The 17352-nt window shown below is 43.1% G+C and overlaps 1 protein-coding gene across 1 annotated transcript in view; it reads left to right on the top strand.

The window, feature by feature from the left end:
• The window catches only part of PDE4B (phosphodiesterase 4B), a 287515-nt gene that overhangs the window by 190229 nt on the left and 79934 nt on the right, over nucleotides 1-17352 (top strand). Inside the window, exon 2 of the mRNA XM_019531586.1 lies at nucleotides 15788-15982. Coding sequence (XP_019387131.1) covers nucleotides 15788-15982 — 195 coding nt within the window. The remainder of the gene's footprint in view (nucleotides 1-15787; nucleotides 15983-17352) is intronic.

A 17352-nucleotide genomic window follows, 5' to 3' on the forward strand; every position in this document is an offset into this window, starting at 1 on the left:
GACCCCAGCTGACTTCCTGCCCTTTGGGCAGGGGGCTGGACTCGATGATCTCCCGAGGTCCCTTCCAGCCCTAATGTCTATGAAATCTATGTAGTAAAAAGTGAACTAAATGAATCCAGATCAGATAATGACTGGGCTTCACAAACAAATTTGTAAAGCATTTCTACAGTATTCACCAAGCCCTAGTGATGATGGAGGGGGCATAATTGCAGATTTAATTTAACAGAGCAAGTATACAGGTATATTTTATTAACCGGTCAGGATTGATATCATTAGTTACTGTTTTGCAAAAGTTTACTTGCATAGCTTAATGCATTCAATGCATATGCAACATTAGTTGTAAAATATAAGGATGCTTCTGGCAACTAGACAAGGTAGCAAATTCTGCTACACTTTTGAACATCTAATAAAAATGATCTGCAGATGCTCTCATTGGTTGCAATGGATTATGCTGCTTTTTACTTTGAATAAAATCAGGCCCTCAACAAGAGCTATAAAGAAAATTGCTCAAGCAACCGTATCTGTACTATTATTTATATAAAGTACCCTTTTCCATGGATATAAAACATTATTAATTTGAGAGATAACGACCAGTAAAATCACCATGAAAGACAATAATGGTGAATGATTTTTAGGGGGAAAAAAATCCTTCCTCCTTCCAAAAACAACTGGCCTAAGTATAAGATAAAACATTTTACTGGCCTTTTGCAAACATTATATATTGGGAAACCTAGGCCCTGCCCATTCCACCTCCCTGACAAGTTGGGGACTGCAACAGAGAATTAAGCCCCACCCACTCAATGTGCAGCCAACCACTGTAGCAGCCTGAGCTTATGTTCCAGGAATGTAGTCCAGTAACAGGATCAAATAATTATTTTATGACTCAAACAATGGCCTAATATAGGAGTTAATGTGCATCTGTTGTTTGCCTCCAGTTCCTGCAGGGACACTCACATGCAATTTAAAATCTTAGTGTTGAGTTGGTAAGTCTTGTGATACAAAAGTCTCTCTCTCCTTCCAGTCCAGCATAACAGGTAAAATGGAAAAGTCTGTAGTCTGTGCAGCTATTGTAAATGCTATTCCTGTGTCTCCAATCTGTTTGACAACAGATCAGAACAATGACTTGACTCATATTTGATGTTCTTCATGGAGTCTCTCTCAGGCTGCCAGAATTACAGTAAACCAAAGAGGCTTAGTGTTTGCTGCTTTTTGCAAAAGATAGAGGACTTCGTAATGAAGTGCCAAGTGAGTTTTATTTTAAGACCAGGATGAAGCACACTGATTGTAGGCAGGATACCCAAGATAAACCCAGTACCTACGCACATGGGAATAGTTTCCTACTCACAGGAGACGGAAGCAGTTTGGATTGAGGGTTGGAATATAGACTGGGGGCTCTGGAGGCTTGTTGTCTCTTCATACCTCTGTTGTTAACCCTCTGTATGTTTTAGACAAGTGACTCAACCTGTAAAATCGGGATTGTGCTTACCAAGTAGGTGAAGAGCTTTGAGAACTGTACACAGAAGGCACTTTAGCAAATTAAAATACTATTTTTATTACCAGCTGCGGCCAAGGGTGTGGTTGGTTACCTGTACTTTATGGGTACGTGTGCCCAGTTGTTTTAACAGTTAAAGGAAAAAGTGAAATCCACTTATATTTTCCAACAGGAAAGCAGGGGCTGGAAGATTCACCAGAGTGCTCTCTCTGACATACACCAGCAATGATCTATTGGTGGGGATAATTACGAAAAGAAAGGCCTGGTCTATGTTACTAAAGGTTCCTGAATGTAAATACGGTAATGAAAACTGACATGATACTAAATAGAACATAACAGGACAATTTGTGTCCACTAAGTTGAATGTAGACCTCAGTGATCGAGCGCAGTAACATTTTTTCACGTAGCCCATGTTAAAGCCCAAGACTACTCTAATTGCGGAAAGACATAGACATGGTTGCACATACTCTTCCCATACCACGTCAAATGAGGAGCATAAAAGTAGTATCACAGTCTATTGAATTGCTAATGTTTAGCATTTTGGATAGAGGAAAAAAACCTATTATTTAAATGGGCTCATCCAAAGGATCCAACTGCTCCTTTCAAAGGGGCAGCTCACTGAGTTGAAAACAGCAGCGTGTTTTAAGAACAATTGGTTTTGATTAGCTGTAAATCAAAAGAGCAGGTAGAGAAAATAGCATAGCTGGAGAGCACTGTGCACAGAACGATAGGAAGTATAAGGAAAGGAGCTGTGTGAACCCTGCGCATAGTGAACACCAGAGCTAATAGGGGGTTTTTTTAGACTTAGTCTTAATCTTTTTTAGATGCAGCTTCCTTTCCGTCCAGCAGCCTTCTAGATTTGCCCATGAATAAGTTTGGTTTTCACGTGCAATCTCCAGTAGACAACGTATTCTTCCTTGTCTTTCTGTGATCAAGTACTGTGGCTATCAAAGATAAAGGCACATGTGGAATATATGGAAATTTATTATTGGAGACTGCTTTTGAACCTTGTTTCAAAAGGCTTTGAAGAAATTCTTGAAGGAAAATCCTGCACAATCTCTGGTGATGGAGAGGCAATGCAAATACTTCACAGTAGTTTAAAATCATACTACTTTTCATGATGTGTTAGTTGCTTGTTTCAAGCAAGCATTGGGAAATTAAGAGGCTACCTCAGCCTCATAACCTCATAGAGGTAGCGACTCATGTTAGTCTGAAGTCAGGCAGAAGACAGGGTAGATGTACACATTATAAACTAAATCAGAGATGCATGAGCTTTCATACAAGGTTTTAGAAGTAAGCTGCTGTTTAGCAAAGCTTATCTCTGATTTAGTTAGTATATGAGGTGAACATCCACCCTGCCTTCTGCCTAACTAGTAGGTTGCAATTCATTTACTATGTAATCTAAGATATCAGGTAACAGAAGAATCAGTAACCAAACAGACCTGGAAGCTAAAGCATAGAATGAGTTTTCAATGGGAGTTTTCAGGAGAGGGATTTAGGAGAGGTAAATACACCTGACAGCGGATTTTATTTTTGCCTTTGCGGTTCATCAGCAATAGGTCTGAGTTGCAAAAACTAGCTCCATGACCTACTAACTTTTTCATCATTTTAGGGTGTTTGCAAGAGGTGCTGGGAGCACTTTCAGCCAGAGGGCATGGAAGAGGGGATACACAGAGAATTATGCTGACCACTGGAGAGCGGGGGCAGGAGGGGTGTAGAGTTTTACCCTCACTTGGATGGTATCTGTGTTGCTCCTTAGAAGGAAGCAGCAGCACAGGCTCCCTGGGGGTCCTTCCTTGTGTCCCATTCTCTTCCCCTCCAACTTGCAGGCTTAGGGCTGTCCCTCGAACAGGAAAGCCTTTTGGAGTGGGGGGTATCATTGCAAGCCCCCAACCTTCTGATACATCGTTGGATGCCAGGCTGTGCCTGCCCAGCTCTAGGCCAGGGGTGGGAAAAATGCAGCCGGCCAAGCCATTCTGTCCGGCCCATGGAGTCCCTAAAAAATTTAGAAAATTAATATTTATCTGCCCCTGGCTGCCTGTCATGTGGCCCTCGATGGCTTGCCAAAACTCAGTAAGTGGCCCTCCGCCTGAAATAATTGCCCGCCCCTGTGCTAGGGCCTGGCAAGGGCAGTGCAGACCTGCACCTGCTGTGGTAAAGATGCCTGGGGTGAGGGCCAAAGTGGCAGCTCTTCAAAGTTGGCACCCAGGACTGATGACTCTCTTACTCTACCATAGTTATGCTACTGGTGTTTGGATTTGGGCTTACGATTGATTCCAGTTAATTTTTATTCATTTGAATCATGTTGCAGCCCTGGAACCATTCTAATATGGCAGGGCTGAGCTCCAGTCAGCAAGGCTAAGTACAGACGGTGAAAAAGTCCAAGGCTGAATCAATTCAATCTCCACAGGTTAGTCTAAGCTGCGCAGAATGAACCGATAAGCAAGTGAACAGACATTCGCTTTTGATTTTGGAAATGCAGCCGAATGCCTGCAGGGGTTCAGGCCAGAAGCTGGGGGGCACTGAAACAAACCTCCCTGCTCGGCTGGAGCAGACAGCTTGGGCCAAGGCTCACCTGCCTACCCAGTGGGAACAGGGTAGGGTTTGTGGGGGTGATAGGGGACTGTGAGTTAACTTGAATCTGGAGGGGATCTGGGACAAAATTTCAATTAACCAATTTAGCCTAAATCAGTGGAGCCTAATACTACATCCCTCCAGGTTTATCTTAAACTGGTTTCAGCCATTTTGAAAGCAGGTTAGGTGCACTGAACTTCTGTTGTGTTACACATTTGAACCACTTTCTGATCACTTATACTGGTTTATGTGTAATTGCTGTCCTTAGCCCAACAGACTGTTTGTTTGGGTCCTGCCCTAGCACAGCTCCAGGGAACAGGTGTGTATTGCATTAAAAATGTGCATTTTTCTTTGTGATACATGGAACAACGTGCCTTGTGACTCTTCTGAATAATGAGTAGGTGCCGCTGGATTTTCCACTCCATTCAATTATCATATGAAAGTCTGACAGGATACTGGTGAAGAGGAATACAGTGACCATACTTCAGGACGAGTGGTTAAGGATAAAAAGATTCTGTTTGTTTAAAAAGCTTTCAGGAGTTTTATGGCAGAGAGAAGAATGAGCCCCAAGAAGAAATTTGAACTGGTCATAGAAGAGCAGTTTAGATGGGAATAAAATGCAGGAAGGCTGTTTCCACTAGTGGATTAGTATTCGATGAAGGCAAAATATCATCAATCTAACATTTCAGGGGGCTAAACAGGTGCAGATATAGAGAAGGGATATGATAGGAACAAATCCAGGCAGAATCTGGAGGATTAGCAAGGAGTATTCTGTGCTGGAAGCTGAATTGAGGCTCTTGGACACCACAGTGATGAGGGCAGCATAAAAGCCTTGATTGGCAGATAGCCAGGATACCAAAACCACCTTTGAATAGGATGTTCTAGCATGAGTTAAAAGTGATCTCTTCCTCCTTGCAGCTAAAAAGAGAAATCCTTCCTCCCGTGCTAGGTCTCAGTCTCTGGAATTGAAAAGGAGGGAGTGGCAACAAACAGAGAAGAGCTACTTGATACTACAGCTTTCGGGTACCTGTAATCTCTGTGCAGGGTTTGTCCTCAACCCAAGCCTGTGCAGGGGTAAAAGGGTTGGACCCACTTGATCTACCAGCCCCCTTCCTCCCTCCTGCTCAAACAACCCTCCCATTGTACATGGTAAAGAGTTGCGGCTTAATTTCAGTCCAGACCTCCTGAGTAGGTTTTGCTAATCTTACCCGTCCCTTCCATGTGCACAAAGATATTCATGAGACAGAATAGGGGAAAGACAGGTAAAATGGGCCCCCTCAGATGCTATATTAACTCCAATTTAGTTTGTTGAGTATTGTACGTTAGAAGGTTATTTTATAAATGTTTTCCAGAGGCCGCTTTAGTTAGTGCAGTAGTGCCAGCAGTGTCCACTGATTTCATGGACTGTTGACAGTCTTTGCTGCTCAGTTGATTTACTTTGTATCCTGTATGCTCAGCGCAGACAACAGGAGTATGTGTGCTCTGACTTGTTTTATTTCATTGCATGAGAAACATTCTGTGTTTCATCTTAGTACTGATGAGAGAATGGATTTAAATACAGTTGCATACAGATAACAAAGACACTTGGAAAAAATAGAAAGCTGTTCTGACAATGTGAAAATTATAAATGTATTTGGCATGTTGGCAGGAGATACTAACTTGGATAGAAAGAGCTCCAGGTCCTGTCTCTCTATCTGGCTATGGAGAAAGGGGGAGAGAGAGTATGTGTGTACACCAAGAATCTCCATACAAAAAGTTTTCATAACTTCCCTAAAAAGGTTTTGTACCAAATCCTGTTCGAAGAGGCTGACTTGGAGCGCATCAGCCAGCAGTTTGCTTGGGCTGAAAAATGCATCTTTATGCAGAATGCCTGAAAAAGCATCCTTCCCTGCAGGCTATATAGCCATTCTGAAATTCTAATGCCCAACACCTCTTTCCACATGAAAGTATTATGAATTGTCCCACCTTTTCTGTCCCAAATCCTATGCAGTGGCAGTATACAAATCTCAAGAAGACTGCTGTGGTTAGGGAGATGCTGGTCAGCAGTGCTGTATCAACTAAGTTTGGTGCCCAGGGCAAAGCTCTCATACTGCGCACAGGTCCAGGGGACACATGCCACCCCCTGCCCATGCTTGCCTGGGAGTGCACACAGCGGCAGGAGCCGCCCTCTCCCTGTCCCGGCTCGGTCCTGCACCCTGCCCCGGCTGGGCAGCACCTGTTGGCACCCGGGGCAGTCACCCTGCTCGCCCCCTCTCCCCCCTTTGCTACAGCACTTCTGGTCAGATTTGCCTCTTAAATGAGATGAATACAGTTCCTTTGAAATCAGTGAAGGTAGTTGTTAATCCCCTTTTTTTTTAAGAATGGTGGATGAATGGTCTTAATAATTTTAGATCACAATGTTCATTGGATTTCACAAGTTAACAAAGTTTCTCATGGCATTTCATTATGTTATTCCTCTCCTTATTGGTTTGCTGCAGTAATACTTTTCCACATCCATGACTGAAGCCATTAGTAGCAGTCTGATAGTTACTGCTAACTTCTGCCATCTCCTGGCTCTCTCTGATCTTCAGTTTCAGGTTTTATCTAATGTTTGAAATTGGATTAAGCTCAAGTAAAGAGGAACTGAATGAGAATGCAGTTATGTTACAATATAAAGTAAGGGCATAAGGCAAAGGCTTGCTTTATGTATAATTATTTTATATATTTTTCAAGGTAGTTTTCTAATGTTCAAGTATTTTGCAGTAGTAATGTTACTGAGTATTAACTTAGCTTTTCTATAACATTCTGCATCCACTTGAGAAGGCAAAGCACTTCTAATCCTGCATTCCTTGAACCCCCCTAAATTCCCATCAACTCCTGGGACCATTGTTAATAAGAAGGAACAAATATGAAAGATTCATCAAATGTACCTTGTAGGCACAGTCTACCATGTGGTTGATGCAAAGCTGTAGTACGCCAGGAAGAACAACACTGGATGGTCTGTCTTCTCCTGCATTACAAAGAGAACCACCAGTGCTTCTTGAGTTACCACTTTCTGATCCCTTATGGCCAATCAGCTCCATTGGCTGGTGTATAGAAAAAGAGAGCTATGGCATTGCCTCCCCTGAACAATGTGACAACAAACTTTATTTTTTTCTTGTCTCCAGCCTGAATAGCTCCTTGGTTCCTTTCCCATGTCAGCCCTACTCCCTGATGACTAGCAGTGTGAATTGTGACTAGTTGTGTCCATGGAATTTCCCTTTTGATGTGTTATTTTGTGTCTGTTATTGCTCAATAATCTTGGGAACAGACTCATCCCAGCTAATGCCTGCTTGATGATTCATACTAGGTCATGAATTGCACATTTTTTTATGTTTTCTTTAAGAAAAATAAAATAAAGGGGCCTTAAGGGCTGTACAAAAGGCCATGTGTCAAAATAAGGCTTACTCTTTTTGCAGTAGGACTCTCCCCTAACCTTTTCTAAATGCCAGCCGTCCCGCCTTTGCTTTCAATTATTTTCCCACAAATAGGCCATGCAGCTTATAGTACAAGTCAGTATACAACAAATGCCTGTTTTCGACTTTTAACACTGCTCTTTTCACTCCCAGGACCAACTTCATGTCATATGAAGTTGGTGCAACTTCCTGGAAGTCAGTGGAGTCTCAGCATATGCACATGTGTCATTTACCTTGTAACATGCATTTAAAGCAGATAGGCAATATTGTTAAATCTTTTCCACTGATGGGATATACTGAGGAAAAAAGTTCTTGAGCAGCAGGCAATAAAGTCAGCTCTACCATTTAGAAAAGTGAATTAAGGGATCCTTCCCCAGGGAATGCATTTATGTAACTCATATCAAATATTTGGTAAAGAGCAAAGGTTTTACATCATGAATGTATGATGACAAATATTTCTATATGGTTTATCAAGGTATTTATATTTTGGCAGTGGTCACATTATGCTAGACAGATTCTAGATGTAGGATCACAGCTCCATTACTGTGAAAGTGGCTCATTCTATATTACATTCCACATACACTTGTTAAAATTTTGATACTGATTATCAAAAGCATGAAGAAGTTCTTTTCACAGAAATTGGCTTCTGGTCCCATAATCTAGCAACTAGAGAGTTTCTTTGAAGCTTCATCTCACCCTTGATCCATTTTCTGACATCCTATTGGTGGCCTTTAACCATTATCAGTAACAAAAGTAAAATTAGAAGTGGATTGCAGATATAAATGGTATTTGTATTTCAAATGATTCAAAACATAAAAGTACATAGTCCAGTATCCCTTTGGGTTCAGTACTATGCATGAAATGGATTAAGTAAAGCTCAGTGGGAGAATTTTTTCCTATAGTGAATAACCAAAATTTAGCTTGCAAACAACACTGAGTTCCCAAACTAAACTATAAGAGCAATTCTACTGCCCCTCTTGGGCACATAATGGGAACAAGGAAACATCTCTGCATCTCCAGATGGCAATCTCACTTTTATATTAGGGGTACTTATTATAAGCAGAGGTGGCAAGAAAGTGGAACCTTTCGTTAGGTAACTCAGGTTGGTTGCAAGCTATTATTTGGTCATTCTACAGCCCCAAGTATTTACCCAGTGTAAAGCCCCAAGTATTTACCCAGTGTAAATATTTTTTTAATACATCAGATTTGTTATGAGCTCAGTCATTGTGCAGCACTGTCCTTTGCCGCCGCTTGCACCTACCTGCAGTCTGCAGCAGCTCTGACATCCCCGCAGCATGGCCCTCCCACCAGGAAGAGGCTCGTGCTCTGGGAAACCATGATGGGGGCTGCAGCCCCCATCAAAGTTAATGCCCCCTCACCACTCCAGCAACAGGGGTGGGGGCATGGCCAGAGGCCAGCCAGCAGGGCCCCTTAGGTGAGGGGGCAGGGAGGGGTTATTTCCCCCCTCCCTACAGCATCTGGCAGAGAGGACAGGAGGCTTATCCCACCTCTCGCCCCACATGGGGAGCAATTGGTGGTGGTGGCAGTTGGGCCTGGCAGACCCTGGCTCTGGTCCCCTGGGAGCAGAGGAGGTGGTGGGGGGGAATAACCCCACTCCCTGCCCTCTGTGCCTCAGGGGGCTGTGCCCCTGGCCCTGTCACTGCAGCAGTGAGGGTGGAGCATCCAGTGGACCCTGGCTTGGGTCTGCTGGTGGAACAGGGAAGGGAGAATTAAACACCCTCCTTAGCCAGTTCACTCCAGGCTACAGCTGGGGGTGGCCACACTCCTACCTCTGGAGCAGCCAGCGGAGAAATGCCTGACAGGTCTGTGCTGGTGGGACAGGGGAGGGCGGAGGGGAATAAACTTCTTCCCTGCCCCTTTCATGGGACCAGCATCTGGCCGTGTCCCCAATCCTGCCTGTCCCTGCTCTAGCTAGGGAGCAGAGGGGTGGGGCCAGCCCTGCTCCGCTGGAGCAGAGACCACAGCCCAGCCCAGAGAGCATGCTGGGATGCTGGAGGACTCTAGTTTAACTTAAACCAGGAAGGGGTCTGGGACAGAAGTTGCATAAACCAGGTTGAGCTCCATCAGTTAAGTCTGATACTACATTCAACCAGGTTTATCTCAAGCCGGTTTCAGCCATTTTGAAACTGGTTTATGTGCACTGAACTTCTGTTCTGTTACAGGTTTATACCAGTTTCTGATCACTTAAACCTGCTCATGTGTAATGTCTGTCCCTAGCCTAGAATAGCTAGTAGCCCAGATAGAGGTTTAAGCTCTTAAACTAAATATCTTTATTCTGATTTTTGTGTCTACTTTGTTCATGAGCTTTCCCAAAACCTTCAGGAGCTATTCTAAAGATCGAAATAACATAAGAACCAAAATAAATATTCTTGCAGCCTTGAGGAACCTAATGACTAATGCAAATCCTGATCTCATATTTCTACTTCAGTAGGTTCTTTCTGAAGGCATGAGGGAAAAAAGCCAGAGGGGGATGGGAGGAACAAGTACACAATTACTTTAAATACAAATCCTCAAACTCATATATATCCCAACCACATGCACATGCAATACATTGTTAAATTGCTGTTTTATCAGTCAGTTGTTAACATATAAGCATATGATATTTGGTACATTAAATAAAAAAGGTCCTTTAAAATGGCTTCTGGCACAAATTGCCCCTCTAGACTCTGCAGCTTGTACTTCTGATGCTTTAATGGCTGATGTTACTTTAGGGATTGCTGGTATTCCTGCATCTACATCTTATGTAGCTAGATAACAGGTTGGAGGAAAACACCATGACTCATTGTTTAGTAGAGAAAAGGAATTCTAATTTTAATTTAAGAGAGACTGAAACTTTTGCAAAAAGCAAGACTAAGTAGAGTTTTGAAGGCAAGCTGGTATGTGTCACCACTGTAGTTGTCTTTCTACTACTGCTCAGCTGTGGGGATGATGCAGATTCCATAAGATCAAGACATGGGCTGAAGTCACGAAGTTCAGACCTGATTCACGCTTCCAGATCTGAATGTAGATCACTATAAAAAACTCAAGGAGGCCTGGAATTATAGTTGCTGTTCGGCAACTTATAGGACGCTAGTAAATCCAAAGGTGGGAAATCTAGACTCAGTATTTTTGTTCATGTCCATTGCTATCAACAGTTACATTCTGCTACCATAAGCTGCTTGTGCTTTCTGCAACATCCATTAAGTAGCCCGACTTTCACTGGGATCTCTTTGTATGTCCATATATCCATCTGCTTCAAAAAAGATCCCTACTATGTGTAAGTTAATTTCTTCAAAATGCATAACTTACCTTACAAATATTGAAGAATATTATGATTCTCTTCAAAAACAACAAAAAGCCCTTAAAACCCCTTAATAGTGCCCTGGTAGTTTTACTGTCTTTGTTAGGCATCTCCTTTTGCTGCAGCTTAGCACTATTACTCTTAGTATTCATTAGGCCAGAAAAAAAATTAACATGTTAAAGGTTAAAATCTCAGAAATAACCATAAACCCAAACTTAAAAATATGGCAGTAGGACCAGAAGGGAAAAGTCGCCTGTGTTCAATATCACATTCAGCAGAACAGTGGCAATAGCGTGCTCCCGTAGGCTTATAAGGCTTAGTCTTCCAAGACTGGTAGATGACAAAAGCGCTACAACTTGCATTCTAATATCGAACCTTAACAGTGATACTTGGTTGTATCACATTTTATAAGCCTATAGGTGTCATGAGATAGCAGTACCTTCTTTATTATTTATTCATTTTTTACGGCAGCTAACAAAACCCATGGTGCCATTTGCAGGAGAAAAGGCTACAAACATGGCATTTGTCCTAGGACAAACTATTTATTCTAAGACAAATGTAATCATTCAGATGTCCGAGTCCATTGTCCCGGGACAAACACTAAAACAGTTCAAGAGATAAGAAATGTTAACCGTTTGTCCTGGGACATTGCAATGTGTGTCTGAATGGTTGTCCCGGGATTGCATCATTGAATTAATGGCAGAAAACAGACACTGTATTCAACTGCTCACTCAGCTCTGATTGAAAGTGTTACCCAAAGTGCAGGTAACCTTGTGGACAGGCTACTGATAAAAGACGCAGAAACAAGTCTACAGCCCAACCTTTTATTTGCTTGCACTTTAAAACATAAAAACAAACATTATCTCAAAGTTCATCTGGCTACCCATGACAACATAACGTAGATTTTCATGTATACCAGCTGGGGGAACTTGAAAGGTCAGAGTAGGTTTTCCTGAATTTGCTGAGTTCTCTAAATTTTCCTCCAGCCTATACCCAATGTTCATAGATGGCTGGTTTTAATATTTTAATAAATGGTCTTTGATTGGTTTTGTTTATTTTATTTTTTTGTTTCACTCAAACTCTTGAAACTGGACTGAACCAGATCTTTTTTGGACTTGGAAGTTGTCAATTAGTTGAGATTTATGTCCTTGGGAAAGTAAAAGTGGAGGGTTTCTTATCTCCTTTCCTTCCCCATTGTGGATTGCTGTTCAACAGTAGCCTGATTCTTCTTTACCTTGGTTTATCTGGCTAGGCTGGTTTTTTTTTTACTAATTATTTAAGCATCTTAATAAAAATATATTTATTATACTAAAATATATGTATAGCATGGGAGGGAGTGGGGCATGAGCCTCTGGATCTGTGTGGGCTGGGATGAAGTGAGCCAGGAAAAGCCCTGAGCAGCCCTGGCCCCACTGTGCCCCGTCCCACCCTGCGCAGATCAGAGACACATCCCCCCCGCCCCACAATTCCCTCCCAGATGCGGGAGCAGCAGTGGGAGCCTCTGGACGAGCAGGCAAGTGCTGGACCAGCAGCTCCCGGATGAGCAGTGCACAGCTGCTTGGGAACTGCCTCCCCCCATCCCTGCGCCCCCCAGATGAGCCATGGTTCCATCCCACACCCGCTCTCCTCCGGCTGGACAGTGCTTGCCCCAGCCCCACTCCTCCCTCACTGCAGGGGCTTTGCTCAGACCCCACATGCCTTTTCCCTCCCCCCTCTCCTTCCACCACACCAGACTTACCAGCTGCACACAGCTCTCCAAGCTGCCAGGCTGGTTTCGGAAATCAGATCGGTATGGACCAATATGTCTCCTTAAAAATTGGCTATCTGTATCGGTCCCAAAAGTCTCAATCGGTGCACCCCTATTTAATTGTATTTTGTTACTGGTTTAGTTAGACCTGTGGATGGCTTTCTTTACTTTGCTGACCAACCTAATTGTTACATCTGCAAAGGTTTATGCTATGGTCACTTAGAAACAGGCTTTGGGACTTTCTTCTTAGCCACACTTTTGCAGCTTGGCCTAGGCCCCTTAAAAATGGCCAAGGCTGGCAACAGAAGAACAGTGTGGGCACGTCCAGATGAACAGCAATGTGCATTTCCCCAGGGACAAGTAGCAGTGGCACACCTTGTGTCACTGCTACTTGTCCCTGGGGAATGCCCATGCCATGCACACTCTGGCACACAGCAGGTTACCCCAAGTGGAGTAGGGGAGGCTGTCACCATCAATTGTGCTAGCCCCAACAGCCTAACGTGGGGCCTTGGGGGCCTTTGGGAGCTACAGCAGAGAGCCTGGCCAGTAGCCAGAGTGTAACTCTGGCCTGCCAGGCTCCGGTTTTGGGTGGCACGTGTTGTCATCACGTGCCGCCCCGCTTTTTTTTGGCATGGTTTTTTTTGACCCAGGATTTCCCGGGGTCAAACAAAAACCCACCAATGCTGCAAAGTAGCAGTGCAAGGAATGCCTGCATGTGCGGTGTGTGGCGTGCAGACAGATCTGTGGTGCCACGTACTGTACATTTGTGCTTGTCTGGACACGCCCTGTGTGTACATACTAATCCCAGGACTTTTTTGTTCTGGGAAAACCCAGGCACAACTTGTCCTGGAACAAACGCAACTTCTGTCTCTAGCCATAGAAAGACAATCTACCCTTGTCTAGAGTTACTTTTCAGCTTCTGGCACATTCTGATAGATAGAAGTAGCAAACATCAGGGAGGGAATAAGGACAAGGATTCCAGCAAGAAAACTAAACAGATACTCAGTTTAGGCATATGCACTGGTGGCTGATTAAAATAAGTGGTGTTTGTTTTTAAACAATATTTATTATTGTTTACTTCTTAATGGCATCATGGAAGAGCTAGGATGAGTCATAGGCTGGTGGGACTACAATTACTGTCACCCACCATACTGCAGCATACAATTAGATTTCATTTTTGATTTTGAAATGAACAACAGCTTTCTAAAGGAGGAGCTTATGAAATAAATGCTGGAAAAAAACCCCATAAGTGCAAGGTTCTTTTTGCAGGATCCATCCTCCCTTTGTGCTGTCTGGTCCCATTTACATGCACCCATCACTGCTTTTTTATCTGTTTTCTCCATAGTTCTTCTCTAACCTTTATGGTTAAATAGCATGTGGTAATGGACAATGCAAATAGGAGAGGAGATGGTCCAGCAAAACTTTTATAAGTATTTGTTGTAAAGTTTATGCTTTCATTGCTAATGAAAACAGCTGCTGTCTATTCAAATTGCTGCAATTGTAAGTGTGGATATTTGATTGATCATAGTCATCTTTTGCGGACCCCTTAGACATAGTCTGTGGACCCCACAGGGGTCTGTGGACCACAGGTTGAAAACCACTGGTCTAGACTAATGGTAACATGATTGTTCATATCTGCTCATTAGCACACTGGGTGTCTGTACACGAGCGGTGCCTAAGACGTAAATCTCGGTTTGACAGAGACCTAACGAAAGCAAGGCAGTTCAGATTGAATTCATCCTCATTTCATTTAACTTTGCTTGGACATCACAACACACATGTATTTGTATCAGTCAGATGAGTTCCGAAAGCCCACCCAAAATGGGTCAAACTGCTGACTTCTGGAGTTTGTGGGGTGTCTCTTACTAAAATGTCCAAAGTGACTTACACCACATGTTGGAACAGTGAAATTATAAAACCATACAAAAGTGGCTGTATAATGGAAATGGTGACAAAATGTATTTAAAAAAATAAAATAAAAACTCAGTCCAAGAGTGAAGGTTGATGAGCTAAAGAAGCATTCGGCATAATGGTTAAGCTGTGAAATGTATATGACACTACAGGCCACAATCTTCAAACTTGATTGCCTGGAATTAGGAGGTTAAATAAATGAGCTGACATCCGGAACTGCTGAGCCATCATAATCCTCAATGAATTCAGTATTTTACATCAGTGGTTGACTGCAGTGAGGATTGCAGTTACTGAGTTGAACCAGGATATGGATAATGTAGTTCTCCAACTTCTTTACAAATAAGTACCTTCAAAATGGCATGTTGATTGACATCCAGCTACTTCAGTGATAATTTCCTGTTGCATAATAGTGTGTTCATGACAGTAGTGTTGTCAGGATTGTTGCTGAGGTCCAGGTAATTGGGGGCTCCAAAAATGTGCGGGGAGCCTGCTCTGACGCAGCACATGTGTGAAGAGCCTGCTGTTATGCCTGCTCTGAAATCCAGCACATTGGAGCGGACTCAATTAATCAATTAATTGAGCTGGCTGAAGCATGGAAATCGATGTGCTCCAGCAGCCTTCTGCATCATGTGTATCAGCGTCCCTATGTGTCCCCACACAAAAAAAATGGTGGCAGGGCAGTTTGAAATGAAATATGTTCGATGAGCTTTAGTTTAAAGCTCCCCACTGCCATTTTTTCAGTGTGGGGATGCTGATACATGTGACACACAGCTCACTAATTAAAGTGCCTGGTGTCGCGTCCCAAAACACATGTAAAAATGCCCTGAGTTTGAAACTGTGTCAGGTATAAAACATAGAGAGATTTAAGGAAAACCATGGAGCCTGAAGTAATCTAGCAGCTGTATATGTTGAGTAGACGGTAGCGTACACTGGGTTCAGCAAAGATGAAACCAAAGGACAGACTGTGGAAAGTAAAGGGAGAAGTTGGAAGGAAAATGCATTAATTCAGGGCAAATTCTGCCCAAACTCAGCAAAATTTCTGGAGGGAATGCTGGAGATAGAGAGGTGGCCACCAAGCAGAGTATAAAGAGATATCTACTGATGCAGAACATCTCTCTGCCCTCCTCCTTTATGTAACCCACTTGTGCAATAGAGGACAGACATTGCCACTAATGACATCCAGAAGCACATATAACACTCTCTCTCCTGTGCTTGACAGAACTACACCATGTGAAAGCCGTCTATAAGGGAATTTGAAGAGTTTTGCACAATACCCTGAAAATGAGTATCAAGAAATCTGTGTAAGACATTGTGTGTTTTGTTTACAGCTTTGATGTGGAAAATGGACCATCACCAGGCTGCAGTCCTTTGGACCCCCAGGCCAGCTCTTCATCAGGACTTGTGTTGCATACTACTTTTCCAGGCCACAGCCAGCGCAGGGAATCCTTTCTGTACAGATCGGACAGTGACTATGACTTATCACCAAAGACTATGTCCAGGAACTCTTCTCTTCCAAGTGAGCAGTAAGTACCAGCTCAGCATACATCATTCAACTCGATAATAAAACCAAATGCTTTGCCAACTTTCAGCACGCTCAAGTGGTAATAATTATTTACTTTCTATAGGTAGAGTACCTGTGAGACAAAATGGCTTTACAATACAAATCGAGGTATATCAGGAGTTAACAACCCAGCCTCAAGACTCACTATTTTAACCTGCTAAACAAATGTTTCCCATTTCTCTTTTGCTTAAAAGGAGAGCTTTGCAAATCAATACTAAACCACTGTCTGACAATATGGCACTTCTAGGATTTACTTCTAGGTAAATCGGTTTGTTTTCAGTATGAGACTGGCTGTTGTTTATAACCTAATCACCTGAATCACTTATCTGGATTTAAAATATATTAAATGCTTCCATATGATATTTTGTTTTTACATTCTGTTTAGCAATACTTTATAGAGATGAGAGCAGAAGATAAAGCCTAGATAGCTAGTTTGATAGACAGGATCAATACAAAATTTAGTTAAAGCTTTCATTTTTTACATGAATTGCAAGTTTGATTTTAAAATATACATTTTAAAGTTTTACTGATGCCTTTTCTGCTTGGTTGTTAGGGGGGCATATATAAACAGCAAAGTTGGCCTCATTAGAAAGACCTTTCCGTGTTCCTAAATGAAGAAGGGACACCAAATCACTGTAGCTAACAATATTATCCCAGCAACTGACTGACTTATACTTGGCAAACACACCAATATTTCTAAAGATGTATAGAGGAGGAAAAAAATGTTGAGGTACATTTTAAAGTGATTTCATTTCTGGGGAAAGGTGCCTGAAACAGAAGGGATTTTTTTTCTGTAGATCAATTTGGCTACATTAGATGAGCACTAAATCATGGCTGCATACAGACATTTGGGGCAGTTAGGGAGAGGTTAGATTGCCATCCAATCTAAGGTAAGTCAGGATGGGAGGGCTTGGGGGGCAGTTGTGGGGATCAGGGGGCAAGTAGGATCTGGGAGGGATTGGGGCAGCTGGGGAGGATTAGGGGGACAGACATGGTCCATAGGGGGTTGTTGGGGTTCAGGAGGGTTTGGCAGAATCAGAAGGCTCGTGGGGTCTGGCAGGGAGGGTTGGGAAATGTGGGGGACTCTCTCCTCACCCCCAGGGACCAGGAACTATTTTTAGTCCCTCAACTCCTCCTAGCTGTAGTCAAACAACCCCCACCCCCCCATCCCTCCTGCCTCTCTCTCATCTCAACTTACTTCCTCCGCTCCTGGCATCGGCAAACACTGACAAAGCTGGCACTGGGAACAGCTTGCAGGATGTGGGGTTTCTTGGGCTCAGAGGGGATTGTCCATCTGGGGTGGGGGAAGAGGCCAGGGGGATAAAAACAGCC

This window comes from Crocodylus porosus, unplaced genomic scaffold (assembly GCF_001723895.1).
Source record: "Crocodylus porosus isolate Cpor-Errol unplaced genomic scaffold, CroPor_comp1, whole genome shotgun sequence".
In the NCBI taxonomy this organism is placed as follows: Eukaryota; Metazoa; Chordata; order Crocodylia; family Crocodylidae; genus Crocodylus; species Crocodylus porosus.